The sequence below is a fragment of the Mustela erminea genome, chromosome 13 (assembly GCF_009829155.1).
Source record: "Mustela erminea isolate mMusErm1 chromosome 13, mMusErm1.Pri, whole genome shotgun sequence".
Lineage (NCBI taxonomy): Eukaryota > Metazoa > Chordata > Mammalia > Carnivora > Mustelidae > Mustela > Mustela erminea.
In genome coordinates, this window is record NC_045626.1 from 85,127,329 (window position 1) to 85,154,949 (window position 27,621).

Below are 27,621 nucleotides of genomic sequence, written 5' to 3' on the forward strand. Positions count from 1 at the left end.
CCGCATCGGGCTCTCTGCTCAGCAGGAAGCCTGCTTCCTCTCTCTTTCTGCCTGCCTCTCTGCCTATTTGTGATCTCTGTCTGTCAAATGAATAAATAAAATCTAAAAAAAAAAAAAAAGAAAGAAAACAGTTTAAAGTTCTCTTTCTGTTTCACTTATGGTATCAGGATTCTCCTACCATTCAGCAAAGGGTAAGACATAAGCCGCCAGTGAATAACCATTATCTCCATTTTACAGAAGGAGATACTTAAGGTAGAAGAGGGTTATATGTTCAAGTCGGCAAAGTAATTCACCAGCAGAATTCCAAAAAGAGTCTGAGTCCAAAACAAAATGATTCCGTGGAACCATCTGCTCTCCAGCTGCACAGACAGTTCCCTAAAACGCAGTAAGTATTGTTGAAACTATTTTTACTGTAGCAGAAGTCAATCAGACAGCTGGGATTCAGATAAGACCTGGCTTGAGCATTTCAATAAAGAGATGCTTTTGGGGCGCCTGGGTGGCTCAGTGGGTTAAAGCCTCTGCTTTCGGCTCAGGTCATGGTCTCAGGGTCCTGGGATCGAGCCCCACATCGGGCTCTCTGCTCAGCGAGGGAGCCTGCTTCCTCCTCTCTCTCTGCCTGCCTCTTTGCCTACTTGTGATCTCTGTCTGTCACATAAATAAATAAAATCTTTAAAAAAAGAGAGAGAGATGCTTTTTTCACTCTACCAGCTAATAGATTTTATGCCCTGTCTACATCTTCAGTATTTGCAAATGCAAGTGAATTGATGATAGAGAATCCCTTTGGTCTTGTTAAGTCATGAAATTCAAGCAACGGCCACAAAGAAGATGGATTACATTGACTGGATAAAATAGTCACATTTGTGAAGGTGACAAGGATAAACACAACAAGCAAACCAGATCCAAGTCTCTGATTCTTTTATTTGGCTCATATCTAGGCAACCAGAGTCATGCACTAATCTAATGAGGTGACTTAACTCCTTTGGGGAGGGTGGGTGAGGCGTGGGTGGAGAGATGTGAGTGTTGGATATGAGACAATGACAGAAGGTAGAGAATTGTGAAAGCTGGGTGATGGATACATGGAAGTTCATCACAAACTTCTATTTATTTAATATATGTTTGAAAATTTCCAAAATAAGAAATAGCTTAGTGTGGCAAGTTGCTAACCAACTTTGCAAAAAGACTCACATGGTCTTCCATGAGCTTTTAAACTTAAAAATAATTTTTTTGAAGAGTTATTTACTTACCTGATAGAGAGATCAAGATCGAGGAGAGAGACAGAGGGAGAGGGAGACACTTAAGCAGACTTGGTGCTGATCGAGGAGCCTGATCCCATGACCCTGAGATCATGACCTGAGCTGAAATCAAGAACTAAGATCTCAGGGTCCTGGGATTGAGCCTGGCTTTGGGCTCTCTGCTCAGCAGGGAGTCTGCTTCCTCCCTCTCCGCATCCCCACCTTGCTTGTGATCTCTGTCTGTCAAATAAATAAATAAATAAATAAAGATCACTTAAAAAATAGTACAAGTTAATAGTTTTTTTAAAAAAATATTTACAGAGTTTTGCAACTATCACCATGGATGATTTTATTAAGTTTTGTTTGTTTATTTTATTTTATTATTTTTTAAAATATAAGCTCTGTATTCATTTTGGGGCTTGAACTCACAACCTGGAGATCAAGAGTTGCATGATCCACTGACGGAGCCAGCCAGGCACCCCCACCACAGTTACTTTAAAATTTTTTTCATCACCCCAAGTAGAAATTGCCCATAGCAGTCACTTCCTTTCTCCCTAACCCCCTCAACTTCTGGCAACTACTGCTCTGCTTCCTGTCTCTCTGTATTTACCTATCATGGACATTTCATACAAGAGGAACCAACAATATGTGATCTTCTGTGACTGGCTTCTTTCACTTAGCATCATTTTTTTTTTAAAGATTTTATTTATTTACTTGACATACAGAGGTCACAAGTAGGCAGAGAGGCAGGCAGAGAGAGAGGGGGAAGCAGGCTCCCTGCTGAGCAGAGAGCCTATGTGGGGCTCAATCCCAGGACCCTGAGACCATGACCCGAGCTGAAGGCAGAGGCCCCAACCCACTGAGCCGCCCAGGAGCCCCTCACTTAGCATCATTTATTTCAAGGTACATCCCATGTTGCAGCATGTATCAGTCCCTCATTCCTATTTTGGCTAAATAATCTGTTGTATAGATAAACCACATGAAAAAATATTTTATTTGTTTGTCAGAGAAAGAGAGCACAAGCAGGAGGAGTAGCAGGCAGAGGGAGAAGCAGGCTCCCTGCTGAGCAAAAGCCTGAGGACTCTGGGACCATGATCTGAGCCAAAGGCAGACGCTCCACCACTGAGCTACCCAGGCATCCTGATAAACCACATTTGCTTAAAAGATTTTATTTATTTATTTATTTATTTGAGAAAGAGAGCACAAGCAGGAGGAGGGTCAGAGGGAAAGGGAGAGGGACAAGCAGACTCCCTGCTGAGTGTGCCCAATGTAGGACTCAATTCCAGGACCACAAGATCACGACTTGAGCCAAAGTCAGATGCTTCACCAACTGAGCCACCTAGGCGCCCCTAGATAAACCACATTTTTAATCCATTCATCAAATAATAGATATATATAGGATTTCACTTTTTGGCTGTTATGATTATGCTGCTATGAACATTCATGTATTATGAATTGTGTAAGACTGTTGAATCACAGACCTGTACCCCTGAAACAAATAATACATTGTATGTTAATTTAAAAAATTCATGTATAAGGGGTTTTGTTGTTATTGGTCATTGTTATTGTTGTTTTGTGGGCATGTTTTTATCTCTCCTGGGTTTATACATAGGACTGGAATTGATGGGCCATATAGTTAACTCTATGTTTAGCATTTTCAGGAACCGCCAGATTGTTTTCCAAAGAAGCTGTACCATTTTGCAGTCCCACAGCAATATACTCAGGTTCCAATTTCTCCAATCCTCACAACACTATTATCTCTTTGATTTTAGCAATCCCAGTGGGTGTGAAGTGGTATCTCTTTGTGGCTTTGATTTGCATTTCCCTGACGGCTAATGAAGTTGAGTATCTTTTCACACACTAATTTTTTTTTAAAGATTTTATTTATTTATTTGACACAGAGAGAGATCACAAGTAGGCAGAAAGGCAGACAGAGAGAGAGAGGGAAGCAGACTCCCTGCTGAGCAGAGAGCCCCATGCTGGTGTGTGGGGGGGTGGGTGTCCTTCGTAGGACCCTGGGATCATGACCTGAGCAGAAGGCAGAGGCTTAACCTTCTGGGCTACCCAGGTGCCCCTTCACCTGCTTATTCTTTAACTTTGAGGCAAGCCTGCAGCTTCCTTTTCTTAGTTGGGAGAATTACAGCTTTGTCCCACCTGCAAGTTTTTATTGAGTATCTTTGTGCCTAGATCATTAGAAGAATAAATTAATACTCTTTCTCAATGGAGCTCAGCTACTGCTCCAACATGGTGAATGAAAGTCTTTCTTTGCATTTTTTTTTTCCCCAAGGAAGAAAATTCAGGAGTATACTATAAGAAGTTAAACATTAAGTACGCCAAAATGTAACCTAAAAAATTAGTATTCTTGCAGCCGAAGGAAGCGAAGTCCCTTTGTTTTATTTAATCCGACATAGTGCATATAAGTAAAAAGAAACAGAACAGTCTTAGGTCCTATGAGAGGTGAGTGAATGGACATCTTCATGTCTCTTTCTTTAAATACAGGTGGATTTAAGAGGGGAGACGTAGTAAAGCCAAACCAACTGAGTGTCATCCAGTCGGGCTGAAGAAATCGATACTTTATTTTACCACCTCAATTTTCTCTGTTCACATAAAGTCAATTCCAAGGGCTCATCCGAATCCCCTCGTCGTGTCAGGATTAGGATTTGGTTATTTTGAACGTCGCTCTAAAAGAGCAGCTGGGATTTGAGAACCGTTGGTTTAAGTGTTTTCAATAAAAGCTTGTTATTAGAGCCGCGTCTTAGAGTGCGTAGCTTGCCGCTGCTCACCCGACCCTCCAGAGAGGAGACCTAAGGTCATTACCGAGTGTGAGCGGCTTGTACAGCTCGGAGGAAATCCGAGGCCCGGTTAAACCTTCAAACCAACCGGTGTTTTCAAATTTACCACGCCCCTTCCTGCCTTCATTGCCCTGGAAACTTGACCACCTAACCTCAAAGCTAACTCTCCAGCATACGGGTTCCTCAAGGAACGCCGACTCCTATTTCAGCGACCCAACCAAGAAACCAGTCCCTGCGGGCGCCTCCCGCCACGCCCAGGCCCGCCCATCGCCGCTCAGGATGGAATGGAGTCTTCCTCCGCCTACCCGGCATCCCAAAGGCCCCGCCCCATTCCCTCCTTTTCATTGGCTCTGGTGACCAGCCCCCAGAGCGTTGGCTTCGGATTGGCCGCCGCGGCCGCCGCTCGGCGATCTTCCCGGGGGCGCGAGGCGGGCGTGCTACGCCCCTACGTCGGGACGCTCGGTCGCCGCGGGAGGTGCCGTAATCGCCGCCCAGAAGGCAGGAGGGCGGCTGTTCGAGGAGCTGCTATGGTGCTTAGTTCCCCGGTAGAGCCGACCGAGACGCGGCGGTCGCGGCCATGAAGGTGAGGGGCCGGTGGGGCCGGGCAGTTCCTCCTCGCCTCTCCTAACTGGCCGGGGAGCCTGAAGTGCCTTCCTTTAGCCTCAGCGGTTCTCCCCGCAGGCACTCGGAGAGCTCCGCTGGGGGACGTCCCGGGCCGGCATCCGGGCCCTGACCAGCCCAGAGCGGAGATCCTGGTCTCCAGGACCTCTCCAGCTCCCACAGCGGTTCCCTTCAGCGAGCCTGAGGAGGGGGGAGAGGCCGGGCGGCCCCCCGCGCTCAAGCCTGGTGGGCCCGTCTTTGCTCTTGGCCCTTCCGCTTCCTCGGGGGCTTAAAGCAGACCCCCTGGTTCCCGCCTCAGCTCTCCATCCCTTTGCCCTCTCCCGCCCCGAGTCCTTGAACTAACCCAAATGTCGGGAACACTACGGGACTGTCGCAGGACGGAGACTGCAGGACGAAGGGAGGAAGAGTAGTGCGGGGAGTCGTGAGGCTGGGGCTAGGCTAACAGGTTAGAAATGCCTCCGGGCGGGGAGCCCACCCTTCTGAAGGATTTCTGCGTAGGCTTGTTATTGGGGCCGTGACCTAGAGCGCTAGCAAACTAGATGTGTCTCCATCGCCACTAGGTACGCAGCAAGTAATTTGACAGCTTGAGTTCTTCAAGGTGGGTGTGAGAGCGTGGGAGCACCAGTGAGTGAGAAGTTTAAGAAAAGGGGGAAGGGGGGAGATTCTGGCCTACTTTTGGGAGCTGATTTTCTCAACTTGATCTCGGAGTTCTAAAGAGCTCTGTGTACGACAATCAATTCAGGTATTGATTCATCGGCTGAACTCAAACCAAGTGGGGTGAGTCGTAAAGTGATATCTTTCAGACCCAGACGATTTCTTTCATCCCTGTGAAGAGGCGTGTTTGTTGCGGGTAAGGGAACTAACAGAGTGAACTGCTAGCTTAAAACTACCCTCACAGAGCCTCAGAAATTTGCTGTGGAAGATTGACAGGAAGTGCCAAGTGGCTAGAGAAATTCAGCAGATATTTTCTCGAAGAGTTCCTTTGCGTTAGTGAGAGGGAGACTTGCCGAGTTGGAGTAATTGAAAATGCGATCTCACCTTTTAGGAGTTTGCCAATCAAGAGAAGAGACTTTCTCAGGTAACCATGTTACAAAGCAGAATATGACATTAGGTATCAAAAGCAAAATGCTAAAGAGCAAAAAAGGATATTTCTGGCCTCAGTAAACAAGATTTTTGGAAATAGGAAACTTTTTGAACTGTGTGTTAAAGTACGAAGATATTAGATATTAAAATATCTAAAACTAGCTTTCTTTGCTGCAAACCATCATCTTGCTGTGTTAAGATTCAGAAACAAAACAGGGATCTTTATATATATCTTTATCTTTATATGTATACACACACATATATGTATGCATATATATACATATGGCCTCAAAGAATGTCAGTATCTTGTTTAGTATTAACTTTGTGACCCCTCAATGAAATAGGTGTAGAAAGAGAAAAGTATTGACAGGCCCAGTGTTGAAATTTAAAAAAAAATTTTTTTGTTTTAAGGATTTTATTTATTTACTTGCAGAGGGAGTCTCAGGCAGAGGCAGAAGCAGGCTCCCCGCCGAGCAAGGTGCCCCATGTGGGATTCCATCCCAGGACCCTGGGATCATGACCTGAGCCACCCATGCATCTCCAGTGTTGAAATTTTTAATCAAGTTCTTTAAAATCAATTTATGTGGAAGACTGTGCTTTCTGAGTTGACATTTTAGAAAAAAAGTTTGGTGGTAGTTGAAAATGTAGAAAAGATAACATACTTTATGAAGCAAAAAATAGACACCAGTCTGTGCAAGAGGACTGTTACGAAGATAGCTGCTTTTCATTTATGTTTTTATGGAAAGTGGATTCCTGAAATACAGAATTTGGGCTATTGTTTATTTATTATTTATTTATTTATTTTTAATTTGACAGAGAGATCACAAGTAGGCAGAGAGGCAGGTAGGCAGAGAGAGAGAGTGGGGAAGCAGGCTCCCTGCTGAGCAGAGACACCCCCCTCACCGCACCTCCCATGTAGGGCTTGATCCTAGGACCCTGGGATCACGACCTGATGGGAAGACAGAGGCTTTAACCCACTGAGCCACCCAGGTGCCCCTATTGTTTATTATTTAACTTTGTTTAAAATTGAAATTAATTGTGGACATGCTCATCTGTAGATTTCTGGGCAGGGTCAGTGATTCCTGATGCCATGGAATCCTAACATGTGAAGTTCACTGAAGCAAGCACTTCTTTCAGGGGAATTAAAATTACTTTTGAGAGTTAAACAATCAGAAAATTATATCTTGGGGTGCCTGGGTGGCTCAGTGAGTTAAGCCTCTGCCTTCAGCTCAGGTCATGATCTCAGGGTTCTGGGATCAAGCTCTTCATCTGGCTCTCAGCTCAGCGGGGAGCCTGCTTCCCCCTCTCCTTCTGCCTGCCTCTCTGCCTACGCGTGATCTCTCTCAAATAAATAAAATCTTTAAAAAAAAAAAAAAGAAAATTACATCTTCACTCAACCCCATACTCTAGTATGTGTAGAATGGGTACTTACTTCCTTTAACTTGTTTGCTTACAAACTGATGTTTTGAAGTAAGTTTTGCCTCTCAAAAACTCAAGTAACTGTTTAACCTTAGAATAGCATCTAATTAATTCCCTCTAAGGGGTTTTAAAAACCCAAATTGGTGTCCTATATTGATTTAACCCTCCTTCCTGTTTTTCCATATTTATATTGAGCACACCCCTGATTGTACTAATCATGTTCATTCTTTCAAGTTCAAAATAAAAATTAAGGAGAAAGAAATCTGTTGGATATAATTTCCTTTGCGGTGTTTTTTTTTTGTTTTTTGTTTTTTGTTTTTCTCTGAAAGGTGGGGGAATGGTGCTAAGGATCAGGTATACTATTTAAAAACAAAACAAAACCCAAATAAGAGGAAGGTAATATTTATGATCTCCAGAACACCTTACTCTAAAAATCCATCTATCAGTTTGGCCAAATTTCCTACCAAAAAATATGCATTTTTAAGATCAGCATCTGTTTTTGCAGCCTACTTAATGTCCAGATTGTATGAGAGAAAGAATTTACGATGCAGAATTTCCTCCTTTGTGGTATATGGTCTGATTATTTGGTAATGTAAAAGGTAGAGTTTCTTGCAAATTTTATTTCAGTTGAGGCAGCAGTTTCAATAAGAGATGCTTTCACATTTTAAGGAGCATATTCTTCTCAAGGGGCTGTAATTAGGGACACTTGGGTGGCTCAGTCATTAAGTGCCTGCCTTCAGCTCAGGTCATGATCCCAGGGTCCTGGGATCGAGCCCCCACATGAGGCTCTCTGCTCAGCAGGAAGCCTACTTCTCCTCCTACTCCCCCTGCTTGTACTCCCTCTCTCGCTGTCTCTGTCAAATCAACAAAATCTTTAAAAAAAAAAAAAAAAAGTGGCTCTAAATAGGTTAAACGTTTTTTATAATTATCTCAATTTCTCAACTGTTTCTTCTGCTTTGCTTTGTTTCTTTTGTTATTCCTCAGTTCTGTAGGAAAGTTTAAACTAATTGAAATTTAAACTTTATTTTTTAAAATTTATTTTTTTCTATCACTGGTGCTAAGTTTTGAAACATCTTTTCATGTTGCTTAACACAAGGACATTGACTTTTAGCAAACAAAGTTGTTTGGAATTGAAAATAACACATATGGTGAGTGAATTCTCCAAGGAAACTTTCATTATTGGAAGAACTGAATTCCTGCCTGGTCCTAGAAGCTTCATACAACATCCAAGAAAATTAATACTCTTGAATTTGAAATTTGGAGGTTTTTCTTTAAGGTAGCTGTATACGGTATTATATTTAATTTAGAGTTATGACAAGCAACTCTTAGGAGATGGCATTATTATTATTGCTCTTTACCTATTTTAATCAAAGGAAATAACATAGGGGCACCTAGCTGGCTCAGTAGAGCATGTGACTCTTAGAGTCGTGAGTTCTCCACCCCCATATTGGGTGGAGAGCTTACTTAAAAAAAAAAGTATTAGAATATGATCATTAGTTTTCTGCTGTTTTCAAATCCATGAACTTTCTCATTGATTGTCATTTAATCTTCATGGAAACCGGCATGGCTTTTTCTTTTTTTTTTAAAAGATTTTATTTATCCATTTTTGAGAGTATGGGCACACAAGCGCACAGGCAGAGGGAGCAGCAGGCAGAGAGCAGGGAGCCCAACATGGGGCTCTGTTGGAGGATCCTGGGATCATGACCTGAGGTGAAGGCAGACACTTAACCAACCAACTGAGCCACCCAGGTTCCCCAGCATGGCTTTTCTTATTATTCATTCTAGTTTGCCTGGTTATTATAATATTTGGTGGAATTATTAAAAGGGATCACATCCTGATGTGGTTTAGAATAGGATTCAAAATTAGTAGCAAACTTTTAAAAATTGAGCGTTTTGGAATTATTCCCCCCCCCCCACCCCATAGGGATTCTAAAAGCACCTGGGTGGCTCAGTGGGTTAAGCCTCTGCCTTCAGCTCAGGTCATGATCTCAGGGTCCTGGGATCGAGCCCCGCATCGAGCAGGGAGCCTGTTCCCCCCTCTCTGCCTGCCTCTCTACTTGTGATCGCTGTCTCTGTGTCAAATAAATAAATAAAATCTTAAAAAATAAAGCACATTAGATCACACACAAACACACACACCTACACAAAAAGATGGTTGAACCTTGAGGCCATTTGAAAACTGGCACTGTGCCAGAGTGATGCTTGGTTATCATTCTTGCAAAGAAATAACACATTTTCTCTTGGTTTTGTTGACTAAAATGGTGATTCAGAATGGACTTAATGTTGTGTGAATCTGACCGAGGAATCTGAGAGAGTGCTTGTAATATTGGTAGTGTATCATAGAAACAAATGTCACAGCAGTGGAAACAGTCCTACTCACACGCAAATTGTTTAGGCTTGTGAATATACTCCCCTTCCCTCCTTTATATTCCTGCACAGGGGAGAGACTTTCTGATTCATCCTCTAGGAAGAAACAATATAGTACAAACACTTTCAGCCTTTATGCTATCAGAGAAAGAAGAGAAATATGTTGGTGAGTGTTAGTATAGGAGCCAAACAGCACTTTCTGGGACCTACTCAGATCTGTCTTCCTATGGGGTGATAGCATTCTGGTCAACTCCATGCTAAGCTTCTGTTGGTCAGTTTTGCTGGTTACTGGTCTGTTATCAGGACTGATGGGCTGTAGAGCTAAAGGTATGCTTTCACATTTAAACTACTGTTTGCATTATTTCTTAATTAGTTTCAAACTGGGAGTACAAAAAAAGGTAGTTACTGCCCCCCTATGATCTTGGTGCACTGGCTTTGGAAAAAACACAAGAACTGGCATTGGATCCCAGAATAACTTGAGGACATCTAGGTGTCTGGGCCAGACTGGACAGGAAGCTTTAGAATTTGATTTTTTACCATGGGCCATGTATGCTTTTAATGTGATACCTTGTTCTGACTAATACAAGCCAGGCAGGCCATGTCCCATAATTATTCAAGAGCAATTTTGGCCTACGGTGGTATGTAGGAAATTAGATTATGAAAATCCATTTATTTTTCACTAGTCATTGGTGGGTAGAAAATAAACTGCAAACCACTAAGTTCCCTGAGTTAGTTTTGTGCCAGGCATAGGTAGATGGTTCCCTTATTCAGTTATTCTCCATTTTTGAACTACATTTATGGTCAAGGAAGGAAACGTAGCCATCTTTACAGATTGTTCTTTTCAATCTCTTAGATTCATGTGGTTTAGCCCGTCAAGTCCTGCTGTCAGCCATGGTTCCAAGTAGGATTTAGAATTGTTAGTCACATAAGCCCAGATCATTACTGTAGTTTTTAGAGATCCAGACTTTGGCTTTGGATCACTCATGGAAAGGGAGTAGCTTTTTTTTTTTAAGTCACACAAAGGTCACCATACCTTGCGCTTGGAATCAGGGCAGGGCAACAACTCAATTTACTACAAATTTAGAAGCTAAAGGGCAGTGCCTTCTGCACTGTCTAAGGAATTAGGTTTGCCCAGAAAATCTAGGAGGAAATGGAATAGTTTGGAGAGTGTTTCAATCTTACCACCAGAAGGTGAGCAGAGAGTGAGTAAAAGACAAAAGAAGGGAATGCAGGCTGCTTAAACTGGTGGAAGGTCTTAAAGCATGGGGAAGACAGAGGGAAAGAACCTGAACCCGGGTCTCTAAAACTTTTAAAGGGAAGATGCAAAAGGGGAAAAGCTTTTTGGCTATTACCTTACAAGATCTGGTAACTGGGCTCCAAGGAAATAGAGGCAGAGTCAGGAGCTCAGAGGATCAGCTGGCATGTTCCCTCTCCACACCCCCTTGAAGATCCCACATTCAGTAAACTTTTGGGTCAGTGCTCTCTGAAATAGTTTCCTAATTGCTTTAATAGATTCTGTCACTTGAAATTTGGGACTGTCATGTCAAGTAGTAACAAAATTTGGACAGTTGAGAAGGGAAAGATTGGTATAGGACACTTGAAGCATTCTTATTAAGTGAATGTGAAGGTGATGGTTGTGAGGTAGGGATACCTGTGCCCTGAGGGGACATGCAGAAAACATTTAGGAAATTGGGACTTGGAAGTGCTAGAAGATGAAACCTACTAAAGGGGGTGGCAGGGAGATGGAGCCCAACCAGACCTGGGGAGAGCCCTCTTCTGAGGGGATTCTTCAACTTGGAGATGAAGGACAAAAATAGTTTGAATGATGGTGGGTTTTGTCCCAGAAATCACTGTCTTTCCTAGGATCAGAGATATCACACAAAACATGTAGAGGAATAAGTTAGGAAATAAAAAGTTAAGGCCCGAAAGCAAAGAGTAAATAAAATGAGGGAATAAATGAAAAATGAAGGAAGGTACCAATTTCAGCAAAAGTTCCAGGCTAATATGTGGAAAGGAACTAATTTAAGCAAAAGTTCCAGGCCAATATGTGGAAAGGAACTAATTTAAGAATCTATGAGATGGTTAGAAACTCAGCCAAACCTTTCTTTTCTTTTTTTTTTTTTAAGATTTTATTTATTTAGTTGACAGAGATCACAAGTAGGCAGAGAGGGAGGCAGAGAGAGAGGAGGAAGCAGGCTCCCTGCTGAGCAGAGAGCCCGATGCGGGGCTCGAACCCAGGACCCTGGGATCATAACCTGAGCTGAAGGCAGAGGCTTTAATGCACTGAGCCACCCAGGCGCCCAGAGCCAAGCCTTTCTGAAGGGATTAGGGGAGACTATAGAGGGAGAAGCATCACTGGAGACATGACCCACTCCTATGGGGAAAAAATTGTCGACAGTTTGTGGGGAGCGTTTGGCTAACGTCTTGCTCCTGGAACTCTAAGAGGAACAGGCTTCAGAAGTAACCATAGCCCCTTCGAATCGGCATTCTGCTGAGTGGTCTTCAGCTAAAACCATGTAGGCAGGAAGAGGGCACCCAAACCGAGCGGTTGTTCACCCTTTAACCTTCACTGTAATACAAATCACTTGTGGAACTTCAAAAAAAAATTCTGGGGACACCCAACTGGCTCACTCTGTGGAGTATGTGGACTCTTGGTCTCGGGATTGTGAGTTTGAGCCCCATGTTGGGGGTGGCAATTCCTTAAAAAAAAAAAAAAATCTGATGCCTCAGGCTATATACCCCAGACCAGTTAGGTCAGTGTATCTGGGGTGGGACCCAGGCATCAGGATTCCTTAAGGCTCCCTTGTTGAGGCCAACCATGACTTTGTGAGCCACTTCACAGGCCTGTGTAATTTCCTATCAAGAGACCTTGACAGAAGCTGCTGTGGTACCTGAAAATACCTGCTCCCAAGCAGTCGGGAAGGTTCAAATCACCAAAGAAATCACTTTCATTTTAGCACTGGGTTGCCAGAAAACAAGGGGCTTAGCAGGGAATGGAATGGATTTTTTAAAATATGCTGGATCTGAGGGGCGCCTGGGTGGCTCAGTGGGTTAAGCCACTGCCTTCGGCTCAGGTCATGATCCCAGGGTCCTGGGATCGAGTCCCGCATCGGGCTCTCTGCTCAGCAGGGAGCCTGCTTCCTCCTCTCTCTCTTTGCCTGCCTCTCTGCCTACTTGTGATCTCTCTCTGTCAAATAAATAAATAAATTCTTTAAAAAAAATAAATAAAAATAAAATATGCTGGATGTGAAAGAAAGGTACTTCAAATAAAACTAGTGACTGGAGCTTCCACAATTTCAAATTTCTGAGCTTAGAAGAAGACTGGGGTGTTGCAAACGCTCTCATTAGAGGGTAACAGTACACATACGTAGGTTTACCCGTGAGTGTGATGTTAAGAGTATTTTCATATTGGGAGATTTTGTCTAAGTTCACAGATCTAATGAAGCTGAGACCTAGGTCTTTTCACGTGTTTCCTCTTTCCCTTTGCTATGGTCTTTGGCTGAGTTATGCCAAATATTAGGTTGTAGCAACATGTTTTTGCCTGGGACAACACTTTAGGAGTTGGCTTGAGCTTTGTTTTTTATTTTGTAATGAGAGGCCCGAAAGAAGATAAGAATGTTCCTTGTCACTGTTTTTCCTTTCACTGTTTTCACTTCCTTCCCTTCTGAAGAGGAAATTCTCTCCCCTTTATAGAAACAAGGAATGGGATGAAATTGTGACTCTCCAGTATTGATGCCTGTATAGAGATTCTACCTGTTTTCCCCAAATAAATCCTCCTTTTCCCTTTACTAGAGCTGTGAATATTTTCAGCTTAGAATTTTAATGATTATACTCATTAATAGAGTTTGAAAATGTGTATTCTTCCTTAACTCTCATTGGAAAACTGCTTTCTGGTAGAACGAGCTGTGACAGTGCTGCTTGTAAGTATCATTTGAGATTTCATGCCTGCTGGGCCAGAATCCTTTTTACCTGTAATACTTTCTCGACTAGTCACAATTGGATCTTTCTAGGCGGCACGCAAAATTTGATGTTACATTACCGTAAAAAGGTAATGCAAAGAAACCTGTTAGACAGTTCTTATTAGTCATGGTGATCGAGCTAGATGTTGTAGAAGAGGGAGTTGTATTCACAAGGAACTTGCAGGTGAGTCCGGGAGGCAGCATCACTGGGAATCAGAAAGGGGATAAAAGCCAACACAGCTTTAGTAGTGTTAGTTTAGGTAGTGTTTACTACCTAGATCAGCAGGAAGCCGAAGCGCACCAAAAACTGCTACTTTAAACTAGAATGAAGAAGAGTTTATTCCAGTGGTAGTTTCTGCAGTTGAGGTGTTTCACCCCCAAAAATGATGTATAAGTTGAATCCCCCCCACAATGGCAAACTTGAAAACCATTTTTTTTTAAAATTCCAGTATAATTAACAGTGTTATATTAGTTAGTTTCAGGTGTACTGCAAATTGAATTTTTATTTTATTCTTTAAAGATTTTATTTATTTGACTGAGTGAGAGAGTGTGAACACAAGTCGGGGCGGGGGGGCGCGCGGCGGGCAGAAGGAGAGGGAGAAGCAGGCTCCGACCTGAGCAGGGAGTCTGATTTGGAGAGGGCTCGATTCCAGGACCCCGAGATCATGACCTGAGCAAGGCAGATGCTTAACCAACTGAGCCACCTAGGTGCCCCACAAATTGAATTTGTAAAAACATTCTCAGTTTTAAGAGCTCACCCTTTTTTTTTTTTAAAGTAATCTCTGTGTCTAACGTGGGGCTCGAACTTATGACCCTGAGATCCAGAGTCACATATTTCCTTCCACTGATTGAGTCAATCAGGCCCTCCAGCTGCTCATCGTTTAAAGTTCTGAGGATGAATCTTTTGCTAAAAGAACACTTAAAAAAAAAAAAAGATTTTATTTATTTATTTGACAGGAGAGAAGGGGAGAGAGAGAGCACAAGCAGGTGAGAGGGAGAGGGAGAAGCAAGCTCCCGGCTGAGCAGGGAGCCTGACTCGGGGATCGATCCCAGGACCCTGGGGACCATGACCAGAGCCGAAGGCAGATGCCCAACGACTGAGCCACCCAGGCGCCCCTAAAAGAACACTTTAAAAAAAAATTAATTTTAAAAGTTTTTATTGAAGTGTAGTCGACATACAGCATTACCTTAGCTTCAGGTGTGTAATGTAATGACTCGACACCTCTGTACGTTATGTGCTCACCGCAAAGAAGAACACCCACTTTAAACGAACTTAATCTGGATTTTCATGCTTTTATGTTTAAACATCATGTCTCTAGAGTCTGAGGTATATATTTATTTAGAGGTGTGAACTATTAATTATAATTTAACCTGACTTTTAAAGGCATCACTGTTTCTCTAGAATTATAGGGTACGAAGCTATGTAATACTCAAGTCAGTGACCCTGAGACTTGAGACAGTTTGAACCCTGTATTGTGGTTTCTTATTGCTTTACCTTCTCCTTCCCCTATATTTAATATAGCATTATGTGTGGGAAGTAGCAAGAATAGCATGAGTCTTCTATAGCATTCTGAATAGCCCTTAAAGGTTGTTTTTTAAAAAAAGTTTCTGAAGAACTTGTTGGACAAAGTAAATGTTTGATAGAGTTAGATAATAAAGTCTGGAACTATGTTGCCATTTTAACTAAATCACATCTCACCTACCTGGACTTCCTTACCTATCGCATAATCTAGAGTCTAGAATGTGTTTAAGAATCAGGACAAGGAGTAAAAGCTCACTAGTTCCAAACACTATAGCTCTTATACCTTCGCATGGGAAAGTGCCTTGAGTGCTCACTGAAAATACATTTTCATATGTACTCTTGACCAGCTTGGTTATCCGGTTGCTGAGTCTGCAGTAAAAAAGGAAACTGGTTGCTGGAGGTGAGTATACATAATGTGAGCAGTGGTGAGAGACAGGAGGGAAGAGACAAGAGAAAAACAAAGGCAGTACACTAATTTCCAGTCATTTAGTGGGGTGACAAATAGCCCTTACGCCCTGGAAGGTCATTACTGTTATCCAGTCATCAGAAATTATGTTTAGTATTTTCAGTTGGAAAAGATAGGATCACTGCTTTTTAAAAATAGTTTTTTAACATCAAAGTAATGCATTTATAAAAAGCTTGGGCGGTAGAGAAAAACTCAAGAAAATAGATTTTATAGGGGCACCTGGGTGGCACAGTGGGTTAAAGAAAATAGATTTATAAAAGTTATATTAAACCCTAGAGCTTCAGTGGACATTTTGATGTTTTCCCAGTCACTTTTTCAAAATTAAATTTATATGTGCCATAGTTTATTATGCATGGCTAAAAATGAGAGAGCAGACGTTTAATGAAATTAAGTAATTTGAATTTATATTCTGTTTGCTAAGTGATAGCTGGGAAAATCTCCCTTAACCTGTAGGACGGTGCTATCTAGTACAGTGATCACCACCAGGTAAAGATTGCCAGGTAGACTACAGGGTGCTCAGTCAAGTTTGAGTTTCAGATAAACAGCAAACAGCTATGCTGGTGTGCGCATATCCCGCATGTTGCACAGCCTGTACTTCTGTCCAGTTATTTTTCTCTGTGTGCATGTATCTCTGTTTCAGTGTTATGTGGATTTTTTTTTTTTTTTACAAAATTGGGTTCATATTATATCTTTTCCTTTTACTTAATGATGTCACAAGTTTCCCCATTTCCAAATACTCTACGAAAAACCAGAAATTACCTTCCCAAAGAGCTTAAAATTTTAGTGCTTCAAAGAATAATCTCAAAACCACAGTGAGATATCCTCTCACACCTATTAGAATGGCTATTATAAAAAGACAGGAAATAATACGTGTTGGCGAGGATGTGGAGGAAAGGGAACCCTTGTGCACTGTTGGTGGGAATGTAAATTGGTGTAGCCACTGTGGAAAACAGTGCGGAGGGTCCTTGAAAAATTGAAAATGGAACTACCATAATCCAGCCATTCCATTGGGGTATTTATTTGAAGAATATGAAAACACTGACGCAAAAAGATCTACGCATTCCCTACGTCCACTGCAGCATTATTCACTATAATCAAGATAGGAAAACCCAAGTGTCCCTTGGTGGATGAACGGATAAAAAAGAGGGGGTCGGTGCATGTAACGGAATACTACCCAGCCTTCAAAAAGGAGGAGATCTTGCCATTTGTAACAACACAGGTGGACCTTGAGGGAATGATGCCAAGTGAAACAAGTCAGGCAAAGAGGGAAGAATACTACATGATATTACTAATATGTGGAAACAAACGAACGAACAAACAAACGAGCAAAGTCATAGAGCAGACTGCTGGTTACCAGAGGGAAAGGGATAAGAGGAGGGTAAAATGGCGGAAGGGGCTCAGCCGTATGGTGACGGGTGAGAATTAGACTTGTGATCACCTCGTAGTGTATACGAATGTTGAATTATAATGGACACCTAAAATTCATGAACCAGTTTCATTCCTTAGAAGGATAATCTCAGTTATTTAGGGCAAATGTACTTCTCCAGATCGGCATTCCCTGAAGTTCCCAGAGAGCCCAGGTTCCACTCAGCTTTAAATTGTGGTCTTGTGTTCCTTTCCAGGCGGGTGCCACATCTATGTGGGCTTCATGCTGTGGACTGCTGAATGAAGTCATGGGAACAGGAGCTGTCAGAGGCCAGCAGTCAGGATTTGCAGGAGGCACCGGTCCATTCAGATTTGCACCAAACTCTGATTTTTCCGCTTACCCACCAGCACCTACGGAAGGGCCCAATATAGTTTGCAAAGCCTGTGGACTTTCATTTTCAGTCTTTAGAAAGAAGGTAAGTTGGATGAAATGTTATATACAAAAGACATATTACTTAATTATATGTTGAATGCTAGCGAATCATTTCTTTTCATTAAAATTACCAAAAATCGTTATTAACCATTTCCCATTCAGAAAAGTACTTAACTGGGGGTGCCTGGGTGTTCAGTCAGTTAGTTAGATGTCTGCTTTTGGCTTGGGTCATGATCTCCAGGGTCCTGGGATCGAGCCCCACATTGGGCTTCCTGCTCAGCGGTGAGTCTGTATCTCTGTCTCCCTCTGCCCTTACCCCCCCCACACACTCATGTTCTTTTTCTCTCTCAAATACATAAATAGTATCCTTAACAAAAAAAAAAAGTACTCAGTTGAAGGGACTGTATTACTGCTCAAATGTTCTGACTGTGTTTCACATGTTGCTCAGGCCTCTTGTCTTCTGAGCTCTGTATACTTTGATTCTTCCTGATGATGCTTATGTTTTGGAACAAGAGATTTAATTAGTCTGCAGTTTTGTTCAGATATGATTTATTATAACTGACCTCAGGTTTCAAGAAATGTATCCCACCAACATTTTTTTTTTTTTTAGGGAGAGAGTGAGTGAGAGAGAGCATGAGAGGGGAAAGGGTCAGAGAGAGAAGCAGGCTCCCCACTGAGCAGGGGGACCTGATACCCGGACTCCGGGATCGTGACCTGAGCTGAAGGCAGTCGCTTAACCAACTGAGCCACTCAGGTGCTCCCCTACCCACATTCTCTCTCTCTCTCTCTCTCTCTTTTTTTTTTAAAGATTGTATTTATTTGACAGAGCACAAACATGGGGAGTGACAGGCAGAGGGAGAAGCAGGCTCCCTGCTGAGCAAGGAGCCCAAGACTCCATCCCAGGACCGATCCCAGGATCGTGGGATCATGACCTGAGCTGAAGGCAGACTCTCAACCAGCTGAGTCACCCAGGCGCCCCCTACCCACATTCGTAACCGGAAGTGAAGAAATTAGTGAAAGACAACCACTGTGTAGGGATTCAGCATAAAACACTTGGGCTAAAACAGTTATTTTCTCTAAGAAAGTCATTTTTTCTGAGATCCAGTCTCAGAAAATTACGAGGCTGTCTCACAGTCTTTGATTGTCAGTTCAGTCCTCCTGAGTACGGCAGGAACAAGGTGTTCGCTTGTGGGAACAATGCGGTGATCAGAAAGGACCACAGCTTAGTGTCATCTTCGAGCTTTACTAGCGCAGTGGCTCTGAGCGTGATGAAGGCTCAGTCGGATACAGATGACTGTACTAGTGAGATCCTCTGTTTGCTTTGAATGACCTTGAGAGATAATTTGCCCTTCTCTTTCCCTCTGTGGTCTCCCTGCCCCCCCCCACCCCAGCTTCAGCTTCTCTTTCAGTGGGGAAATTGACATAGGAAAAGAGTAGGAAGAGTTTGTGGTTGTGCTTTCTGCTCCACGTGGTTCAAGTCTTCTCTGTTCTGCTAATTACATGTTTGCGCCAAGGGGTGGAAAGGTTTTAATTCACTAACACAAGAGTGTATGTTTTTCTTAAAGGGCTGTATTTGAACTTCTGTGCATCCAAACTGCTTCAGCAGCGCGTGTTATGATTTTCGTGGCTTTTGGAACACGAAGGTGGCTGTGAGAGTAGCCAGGGGCCCTGGGAGACTTCATAAGTTAGAAACTAAAATTGAATTTCAGTAGAAGGCAAAAAGAACTAGTGCTTTCACAGTGGCCTGCGTCTGGCTATCATTAGCTGCTGCTTTTCTTTCTGTTTTCTTTAGCATGTGTGTTGTGACTGCAAGAAGGATTTTTGCTCCGTTTGTTCAGTCTTACAAGAAAATCTCCGCAGATGTTCCACGTGTCACTTACTACAAGAGACGGCCTTTCAGCGCCCTCAGTTAATGCGACTAAAAGTCAAGGATCTCCGGCAGTATCTCATTCTTCGAAACATCCCAATCGATACCTGTCGAGAGAAAGAAGACTTGGTAGATTTGGTTCTCTGCCACCACGGCCTGGGCTCTGAGGATGACCTGGACACGAGCAGCCTGAATTCCTCACAGTCCCAGACTTCTAGCTTTTTTACGCATTCATTTTTTTCAAACTATACAGCCCCTTCTGCTACCATGTCTTCATTTCAGGGAGACCTTATGGGTGGAGACCGGACCTTAGGATCTGGGGCACTGGCACAGGTATGAGGGTATAATTATGTCAAGGGCCTGACACTGCTCGTTGGCCATATAGGGTGGGACCTTTAGGGCTTCAGAAACCCCTTGGGAGCAGAAGTACCACACGCTGCTGCACACTGTGCGTGCAGGCTCTCCCGCTGTGAGTCTCTGAGCCAAGGTGCTGGGTAGCCCCAAAGTCAACTGTCTGAAGCTCATCGGTCTCTTGACTCTAGTTACTTCAGTTTCCTCCTAAGTGAAATACTAACTGCTGAAGGAATGACTGTGAAAAGTAGTGTATAAATGTTTGCAAGATTATTTGTCCGTGACCGTGGACACAATAGTGTAAGTAAACCTAATGCCCAGTTGGCTTGCTACAGTAAAATTGTTCCAACTTAGATAATGGGAAAAAGCCATCTGAATTCATCAGAGTGTGATTATCTACTAATTTCAAAGAAATGCCAGGGCAGAATATTGTCCCCGTGCATCAGGGCATCCTGATTGAATAACACACAAGGGCTTGTAATTAATAATTCAGTTTGTATGTATGAATGATTCTGAAATGCCGAATGGATTGTTTTGAACAATTCTCTCCACATTTAATTCTCTTCCCTGAAGAAAGATGTTAAAAGCAGAGGGGAAATCTCGTTGCTTTCCAAATAGTCATAAATTAGAGAAGTTCAGCCTGGGAGTTATATTATTTTCCCAAATGAGATCTGGCATCACAGCCTTGCAAACACAAGACACATCTGACCGTGGTGCCACTTTTGGGTAGATGACCATTCTTGGAAGGTCGGGGTCTTTGGGTGCTGCAACATGGTGCTTCAGACCCAGTGCGGTGGAATATTGGAAATTGGGAACTGACCTAAACTATTGTAGAGCTCCGGTCAAAGTCTGAAGAGAAGGATATGGAAGAAGGTATATAACACTTCGTGTCCTTCGTGAAAAAGAGCACCTCTGATTGTTGAGGAAATTGCTAAGAACTAGAACTAGCATCAGCCATCAGCGAAGAGGTCTAGAAAGCATTCTTTGGAATCAGAATGTCTAGGTGCATTGTAGTAGGATTGGTGTCTTTCAGATCGAGTGGGCTGAACTTAGAGCTTTAGCTTCTGTCAGTATCTTCGAGGCTCTGGGTAGACCAGCCTCGCGCAGGGCCCTCGATGAGGAAGCGGGGCAGCTGTATACACTGACAGCTTTGGCGTTTCACGATGGGGCCTTTCTCAGGGAGTTAATACTCTGGTCAGGTTTCACACACACACAGGAATTTGGCTTCTGAGATAACTTCACGGAAGGTAAGTTGTTGATGAAACCATGTGGCGCCCAGCTCTTTGGGAGGAGCAGCAGTGCTCCAGGTCCAAGGTCATCATGGAGTACGCCAGGTGCTGGGGTCATTCTTGGGGAGGATCTGGGGGAAGGGTCCTTCTCCAGTGTTGAATATTGACAAACAGGATGAATCCTGTTAGGAAAATAGGATTCCTGACCTAATCCAATCGCTATGTGTAGGTACAAAGTGAAATCGCTTCAGCAAACACCGAAGAGGAGGAGGATGAAGAGGATGAGGATGAAGATGAGGAGGAGGAGGATGAGGACGAAGAAAACTTGGAGGAGCAGGTGAGTGCGCCTGTAAAGTTCGCTTTCTTGACACGCCAGCCGGGCAGGCAGGGAAAGTGCCTATGTGGACTCTTGCTAGATTAGCCCGGGCTGTTTTCTTCTGGTTTGAATGTAGCCTGATAGAGACGGCGCTTGAAGAACTGATGCGTCTGGGAAGAGTGTCCAGTGGCGACGGGAGGGTGAGGGGAGCGTGCGGTTGTTCTCGCTGCGCAAGGTCTGGTTTGCGGGAGCGGAGCTGATGGAAGCCCTCTGTGATCGCAGACGCCTGGGCTCTCTAAGAAGCGAGTAAGAGCTTCGCTGTCTGACCTGTCAAGCCTTGAAGATGTGGAAGGAATGAGCGTGCGCCAGCTGAAGGAAATCCTGGCTCGGAATTTTGTCAACTACTCTGGCTGCTGTGAAAAATGGGAGCTGGTGGAGAAAGTCAACCGGTTATACAAAGAGAATGAAGAAAACCAAAAGTCATGTAGGTTTCCTTTTTCTTTCTTCCCCCTATACTTTCCTTCTTCAGAGTTTTACAAATTGAGCTGTTTCGGTCACAGCGAAGTCATATTTTTTGAGAAAATTACATATCCTTTTATTGAACGAATGAGACGTCTGAATCTGTCGCTGTTAGGTAGTAGGTTTATTATGTGATGTTGGCTCTCAGACCGCCATTGCCACGTGAGTTAGGTCATCATCTGTACAGTCTGGTTTTCTTGGCCATAATTTGTTAGAACCCTAATGAAATTCCTTGTCTCTAAAAATGCATACTTTCCTGCTAATTCTTCTGGCAGGCCAATACTTAGGTTCTCTCAATTGTAGCTTTTAAATCCTCACTGGAAAAAAAAAATTCCCTAGAGGCAAAGAAGTGAAGTAGTTCTTAGCATCAGGTATTAGGTTTCTGTGTGAGTTGGGGAAGCTGAGGTTAAGAATTCCTGATCTACGTATTGATGAGGCATGGAGCAGAAGTCCTTAGGGCCAAGCCATAGAGCGTTTATAGGCAAGAAAAAAAGATTTCAGTGGTGTTCAGACTGACAAATATGTTCCTATCTATTTTGTTTGCTTGTTTTGAGAGAAGGAGCAGGGCGAGGGGTAAAGGGAGAGGGAAAAGCAGACTCCCTGCTGAGCAGGAAGCCCCACGTGGGTAGATTCCAGGCCCCAGGATCACGGCCTGCATCAAGACACTCAACCGACTGAGCCACCCAGGCGCCCTATTATGTTACTATCTAAACAGTTCTCCCATCATTAACTTTTTTTTTTTTTAAAGATTTTATTTATTTATTTGACAGAGAGAGATCACAAGTAGGCAGAGAGGCAGGCAGAGAGAGAGAGAGGAGGAAGAAGCAGGCTCCCTGCCGGCAGAGAGATCCCAGGACCCTGAGATCATGACCCGAGCTGAAGGCAGCGGCTTAACCCACTGAGCCACCCAGGTGCCCCCATCATTAACTTTTATCACCTTGAGGGTTTTTTTCCCCTTCAAATCTGGTTATAATACAGCAATTATTGATAAACACTTATGTGCAGAATATGCAGGAAGTATTTTGGCATATCCATTTCTTTTTTTTTTTAAAGATTTTTATTTTTATTTATTTGAGAGAGAGACAGTGAGAGAGAGCATGAGAGGCGAGAAGGTCAGAGGGAGAAGCAGACTCCCCGTGGAGCTGGGAGCCCGATGCGGGACTCGATCCCAGGACTCTGGGACCGTGACCCGAGCCGAAGGTGGTTGCTTAACCAACTGAACCACCCAGGCGCCCCAGCATATCCCTTTCTAAGAGGATACCACAAGGATAGACACAGGAATCTTAATCCTCAGAGCCTTTCCAGGCTGTGGCTGGGAAACGGTGTTCTGGCGGTGAGGGGAGAGGTCCGTTCGCTTAGTAAGCGTAGAGTGTGTACAACTGTGTGGGGCGCGCACTGGTTGTGCATGGCCGTTCCCACCCTCCGGGGGTTTATGGTAGAGGAGGCCAAGACACGCACGTTTGCCAAAGTGCCTTTTTCAGTTAATTCACTGCTTACTCTGTCCCGGGTCCAGTCTCCAGGCCTGTGGAAAACTCCTTTTGTTTTGACCACAGCTGGAATCTTCCCTAGTTTGACTGGCTTCGGGCACTTCTGGTGTGATTCACCCCAGTAGCCTTTCCTAATAGCCTTGACAGACCCTGGCTCCTCTGCTTTCTGCTCAGAGCTTGTAAGAGTTGGAAGGAAACTTCCATGCAGGAGAGGAGACCACAGCTTAGACTCTGGTTTTACTCAGGAGCCCTCCAGTGTCTTCTGTCCTGGCCCATCTGTTGTCTTACTCCTAGAATTCTTTCTCCCCAGTCCCCGGTTTGTAAGAACGTCTGGACATGGCATTGTTATTTCTCTTAAATTCAGAGACCGTTGGCCCGTCAGGGTTGAATTTCTGTTCTTTCTGACTGAAATCATGACATTCCCATCAATCCCCTCTACCACCTGTAAAAAGGGACGCCTCCATGTCTGTAGCTCTAGGACCAAATCTCAGGCCTACGTAAACTCTTGAAACTCCTTCAGCATCTTTCTTATTCAGAGCTTGGATCTTTTCAGAACCTATATCTGGGCCACAGAGCCAGGATGGCCTATCTGCTTACAGTTAGGCAGACTTCAGCTGGCTTCTGAGATCCTTCTAAACTTTCCCCCAAGTACAGGCTACTTGATGTAGGACTCTTCAGAACTTTGCTGTCGGTGTAGAGATGAAGCTGAAAACTGACTTTTCCCGAGGCCACACAGTTGGGTTGGAAATTCCATTCGTGTGCTCTGAGGCCCAGGTATAGGACAGCCTTGGGTTTCTTCATTTGCACTTACAGAAGTAATCTCTCCTTATCATGTAAACTTTGAGTTACAGCTATAAAATAGAAGTAAGTAGCTAACATTTGTTGGGCCTTTCCTACCTGGCCCTAAGCTAAGCATTTCTCATTTCTTGTTCACAAAACTTCATGAAGTGTGGCCGTTTCTAGTGCAGGGACCGGAAGTGCGGAGAAGCGGGGTTAAGTCTCCTACAGCCCCGGGCTCTGCGGGGCTTAGCGCCCGCCAGGCAGTGCGGTGCCCGCAGCCCAGCTCTCTGTTGCCTTTCAGATGGCGAGCGGCTGCAGCTGCAGGATGAGGAAGATGACCGCCTCTGCCGCATCTGCATGGACGCCGTCATCGACTGCGTCCTGCTCGAGTGCGGGCATATGGTCACCTGCACCAAGTGCGGCAAGCGCATGAGCGAGTGTCCCATCTGCCGGCAGTACGTGGTGCGCGCCGTGCACGTGTTCAAGTCCTGAAGCCCAGGCGCCTCCCAACGGCACACTCGCCCCCGAGCTCCATCCCAGACATTTCAATGTATGGAAGCGACTGGAAACTTAACTGTTCAAAGGCTGAAAACTATTTTTAAAAATTATTTTCACTACTAACTGGGGACAGAAAGCTCCCTCCTAAGTGGTGGTGACGTTGGTCTGTGCCAGCCCGCGGCCGCGCCAGATTCGCAGGTCCCGCGGGGCTCCATCCCGTGTCCGTGGTCGGTGATCGCTGATGGAGTCAGACCGCTTGCGGCGTCAGCTGTTGCTCTCTTTGGAGAACAGTTACCCTGTTCTCTTATTTCTCCTTCATCCTATTTTTAACTTAAACTACTCAGATGTTTGAAACTTCTGTTCTCTTTGGGTGACGTCACTGTCCACAAGTGGCCCACATGTACACACTGAGCAGTGGCCCCTCTGAATGTTCACTTTATTAGTCATGTAGATTTTAAATGCTACTATTTGATGAATGTAAGTTTCCACATTGTTGCTATTTCTGCGTTTAAACATAACTGGGAACAACCGACATTCTGTAGTCAACTTGCCGGGGCCTTAGACTCGACATGTCCGTTTCTGTTCAGGTACAGCTTTTTAGAGCAAGGGCTGCATCTAGCTTCTTTTCGTTAGAGAAGTGTGTGTGTGTTAAATCCTTTATTAATGTGTAATCAGTTTACACTGTTTTGTATAGTGAAAGTGTATTTTCAGTGCTACCGCTAGCTAATTTGAACTTTAGGAATAAAATTAGATTTTAAGAAATGCTTTTGCTTACATTGTCCTAGTCCGTTCCTAATTCACTTGGGTACAGCACGAATGGGTGTCTGCACCTGGTCTGGCTCCCTTCTTCACAGGAGACGGGGAGCACCTTCAAAGACTTGCAGTGATCTACCTTTGCTGCTGATGTACCAGTAAGCTTAACTACGGACTTGCTGTCTCCTATGACCAGGTATTATGCTGGGTGCTTTTTGCTTCTCTTTAGCATTCTGAAATCGGTTGCGTTGTTTCACAGATGGGAAACCTCTGAGAAATTAAAGAACTTGTCTAAAATCTTAGAAAGTTGCTGGGACACTTGGCTGGCTCAGTCGGAAAAGCATACGACTCTTGATCTCAGGGTCGTGAGTTGAGCCCCACGTTGGGAGTAGGGGTTTCTTAAAACTCGGGTGAATTATTTGGTATGTGACTATCTTTTAATAGAGCTATTACCCAAAAAAGTGGCAATAAAATATTTGATACTTTAAAAAGGAAGTGGCTAACATCAGAATGTGAACCCAGCTCTGACACTAATTTTTTTTTAATTCTTGCGCTGTCACCCAGCAAAGAGAAACCAGACATAGGTTTATGCAGAACAGTTCCTAGAACATGAATGATCTGAAATCGTTTCACTTTCACATCTAACTCCAACCAGGGTGGTGTTTTGGTTGAAACCGACTGTGAACTGATTCCTACGGCAGATATGTTTTTTTAAGAAATGCCTAACTTCTCAGCCGAGTCCTGTTGGGTTTTATGTTTTTGACTGCAGTGGATAGCACAGATGCCTTTAAGTGCTCAGGATCCCCAAGTCAGTCAACAAATCTGAAGATTATAGCAAGTGAGGCAGATGTCTGCCCCAGGTGTAGGGAGAAAGTCTGCCTAGTTGTGAAGAAAAGCATGCCTTCCTGTGTCTACTGGTTTTGAGGGACACTGCATGCAAACCCAGGCCTTACGGGTATTATTTCAAACAACTTTCTCTCCTGTTTGCCTACAGAGCACAGGGTGGGTGCTGGCCACAGTTCATGGTAAGCAGTCTGAGCAGATCTTTACCCTACCGCAGAAGCAATAAAACCCACCCCTGCTGAAGCGGTAGGAGCGCTTACCCGACCCGTCTGTACCTCTCATGAGACCGTGAACCCCAGAAATCCAACCTTACCCACAAACTGCTAATTCGGTGGAAAGAAGTCTTCAAATCCAGGCCAGTAGGTGATAGTAAACACGGAAATAGAAGCTGAGCAGAAGGTGCTGGTTTGTCTTAAGTTAGAAAATTGAGATCATTTGTACGTGGCCTCAGCTTCAAATAACTCATTTGGTGTTTCCTCTTTGATTTATAGAGGTTGTTTCAGGTATTTGTTTTTAGCAAGAGAATGAAAACTCTTTAATAGTGGATTTTTTTTTCAAAAGATTTTATTTATTTATTTGATAGACAGAGATCACAAGTAGGCAGAGAGGCAGGCAGAGAGAGAGGGGGGAAGCAGGCTCCCCGCCAAGCAGAGAGCCCGATGTGGGGCTCGATCCCAAGACCCTGAGATCATGACCTGAGCTGAAGGCAGAGGCTTAACCCTCTGAGCCACCCAGGCGCCCCTCAATAGTGGATTTTTAAAGATTTTATTTGTCAGAGAGCATATAAGCAGGGGGAGAAGCAGGCCCCCCCACTGAGCAGGGAGCCCGATACGGAACTCGATCTCAGGACCCCGGGGATCATGACTGAAGCCAGACGCTTAACTGACTGAACCACCCAGGCATCCCTTAATGGTGGATTTTTAAAGGTAGTGTTTTGAAGTAATCTTGAAGTAATCACAGAAATTTTTAGTCTAACAGGCTTGACAACTCACAAGGTGCTGACTGCCTTGTTTGACAGAGGGCAGACATTTCCCCCCGCAACGTACATTTCCTAGCTGGCGTGCTCTGGCTCCTGAAGTTTTTGAACAGGTCATACATGGATAAAGGTCTGAAGATCTATAGCAGAATACGATGCTGCCCCCCTGCTCTTATCCTCACAACATGCAAGGATGGCATTCGATGCTTTGGACATGCCATGGTGGCGTTCATCCGTTGTAAACCCCAGGTTCCCCAGAGGAAGCAGGGATGGAGCGGAGCCTCTTTTCTGGATTAGGAAATTGCGATCTGATCCATGAAGCACTGCCTCTGGCTTATGCTCTTTTTTTTGCTTCATCAGTTACAGTCTATGAACTCAGCAACTATTCGTAAGTATTTAGCTCAGGTCTACCTCATCTAAAGCTCATTTTTGTTTTTATTATTTTTTTAAGATTTTACTTATTCATGAGAGACAGGCAGAGGCAGAGCTCCCATGGAGCCCAATGCGGGACTCGATCCCAGGACTCTGGGATCATGACTTGAGCGGAAGGCAGATGCTTAATGAATGAGCCACCCAGGTGCCCTTATTTTTATATATATATTTTAAATTTTCCTTAAAAATCTTAATTACTTGATAGAGAGCAAGTGGGAGAGAGCCAAGCCGGGGGATCGGCAAGGAGAGAAGCAGGCTCCCTGCTGAGTAGAGAGCTTGTGACGCGAGTCTCTATCCCAGGATCCCGGGAT

At 44.0% G+C, this 27,621-nt stretch overlaps 1 protein-coding gene across 1 annotated transcript; it reads left to right on the top strand.

The window, feature by feature from the left end:
• Positions 1 to 4,471: 4,471 nt before the first annotated feature.
• On the top strand, positions 4,472 to 25,068 carry RNF34 (ring finger protein 34). Its single transcript, XM_032311631.1, has 6 exons — positions 4,472 to 4,607; positions 17,084 to 17,302; positions 19,052 to 19,459; positions 20,936 to 21,043; positions 21,305 to 21,506; positions 24,110 to 25,068. Exons 1-6 carry the CDS (start codon positions 4,602 to 4,604, stop codon positions 24,298 to 24,300), a joined length of 1,134 nt encoding a protein of 377 aa, XP_032167522.1. The 5' UTR covers positions 4,472 to 4,601; the 3' UTR covers positions 24,301 to 25,068.
• Positions 25,069 to 27,621: the final 2,553 nt, after the last annotated feature.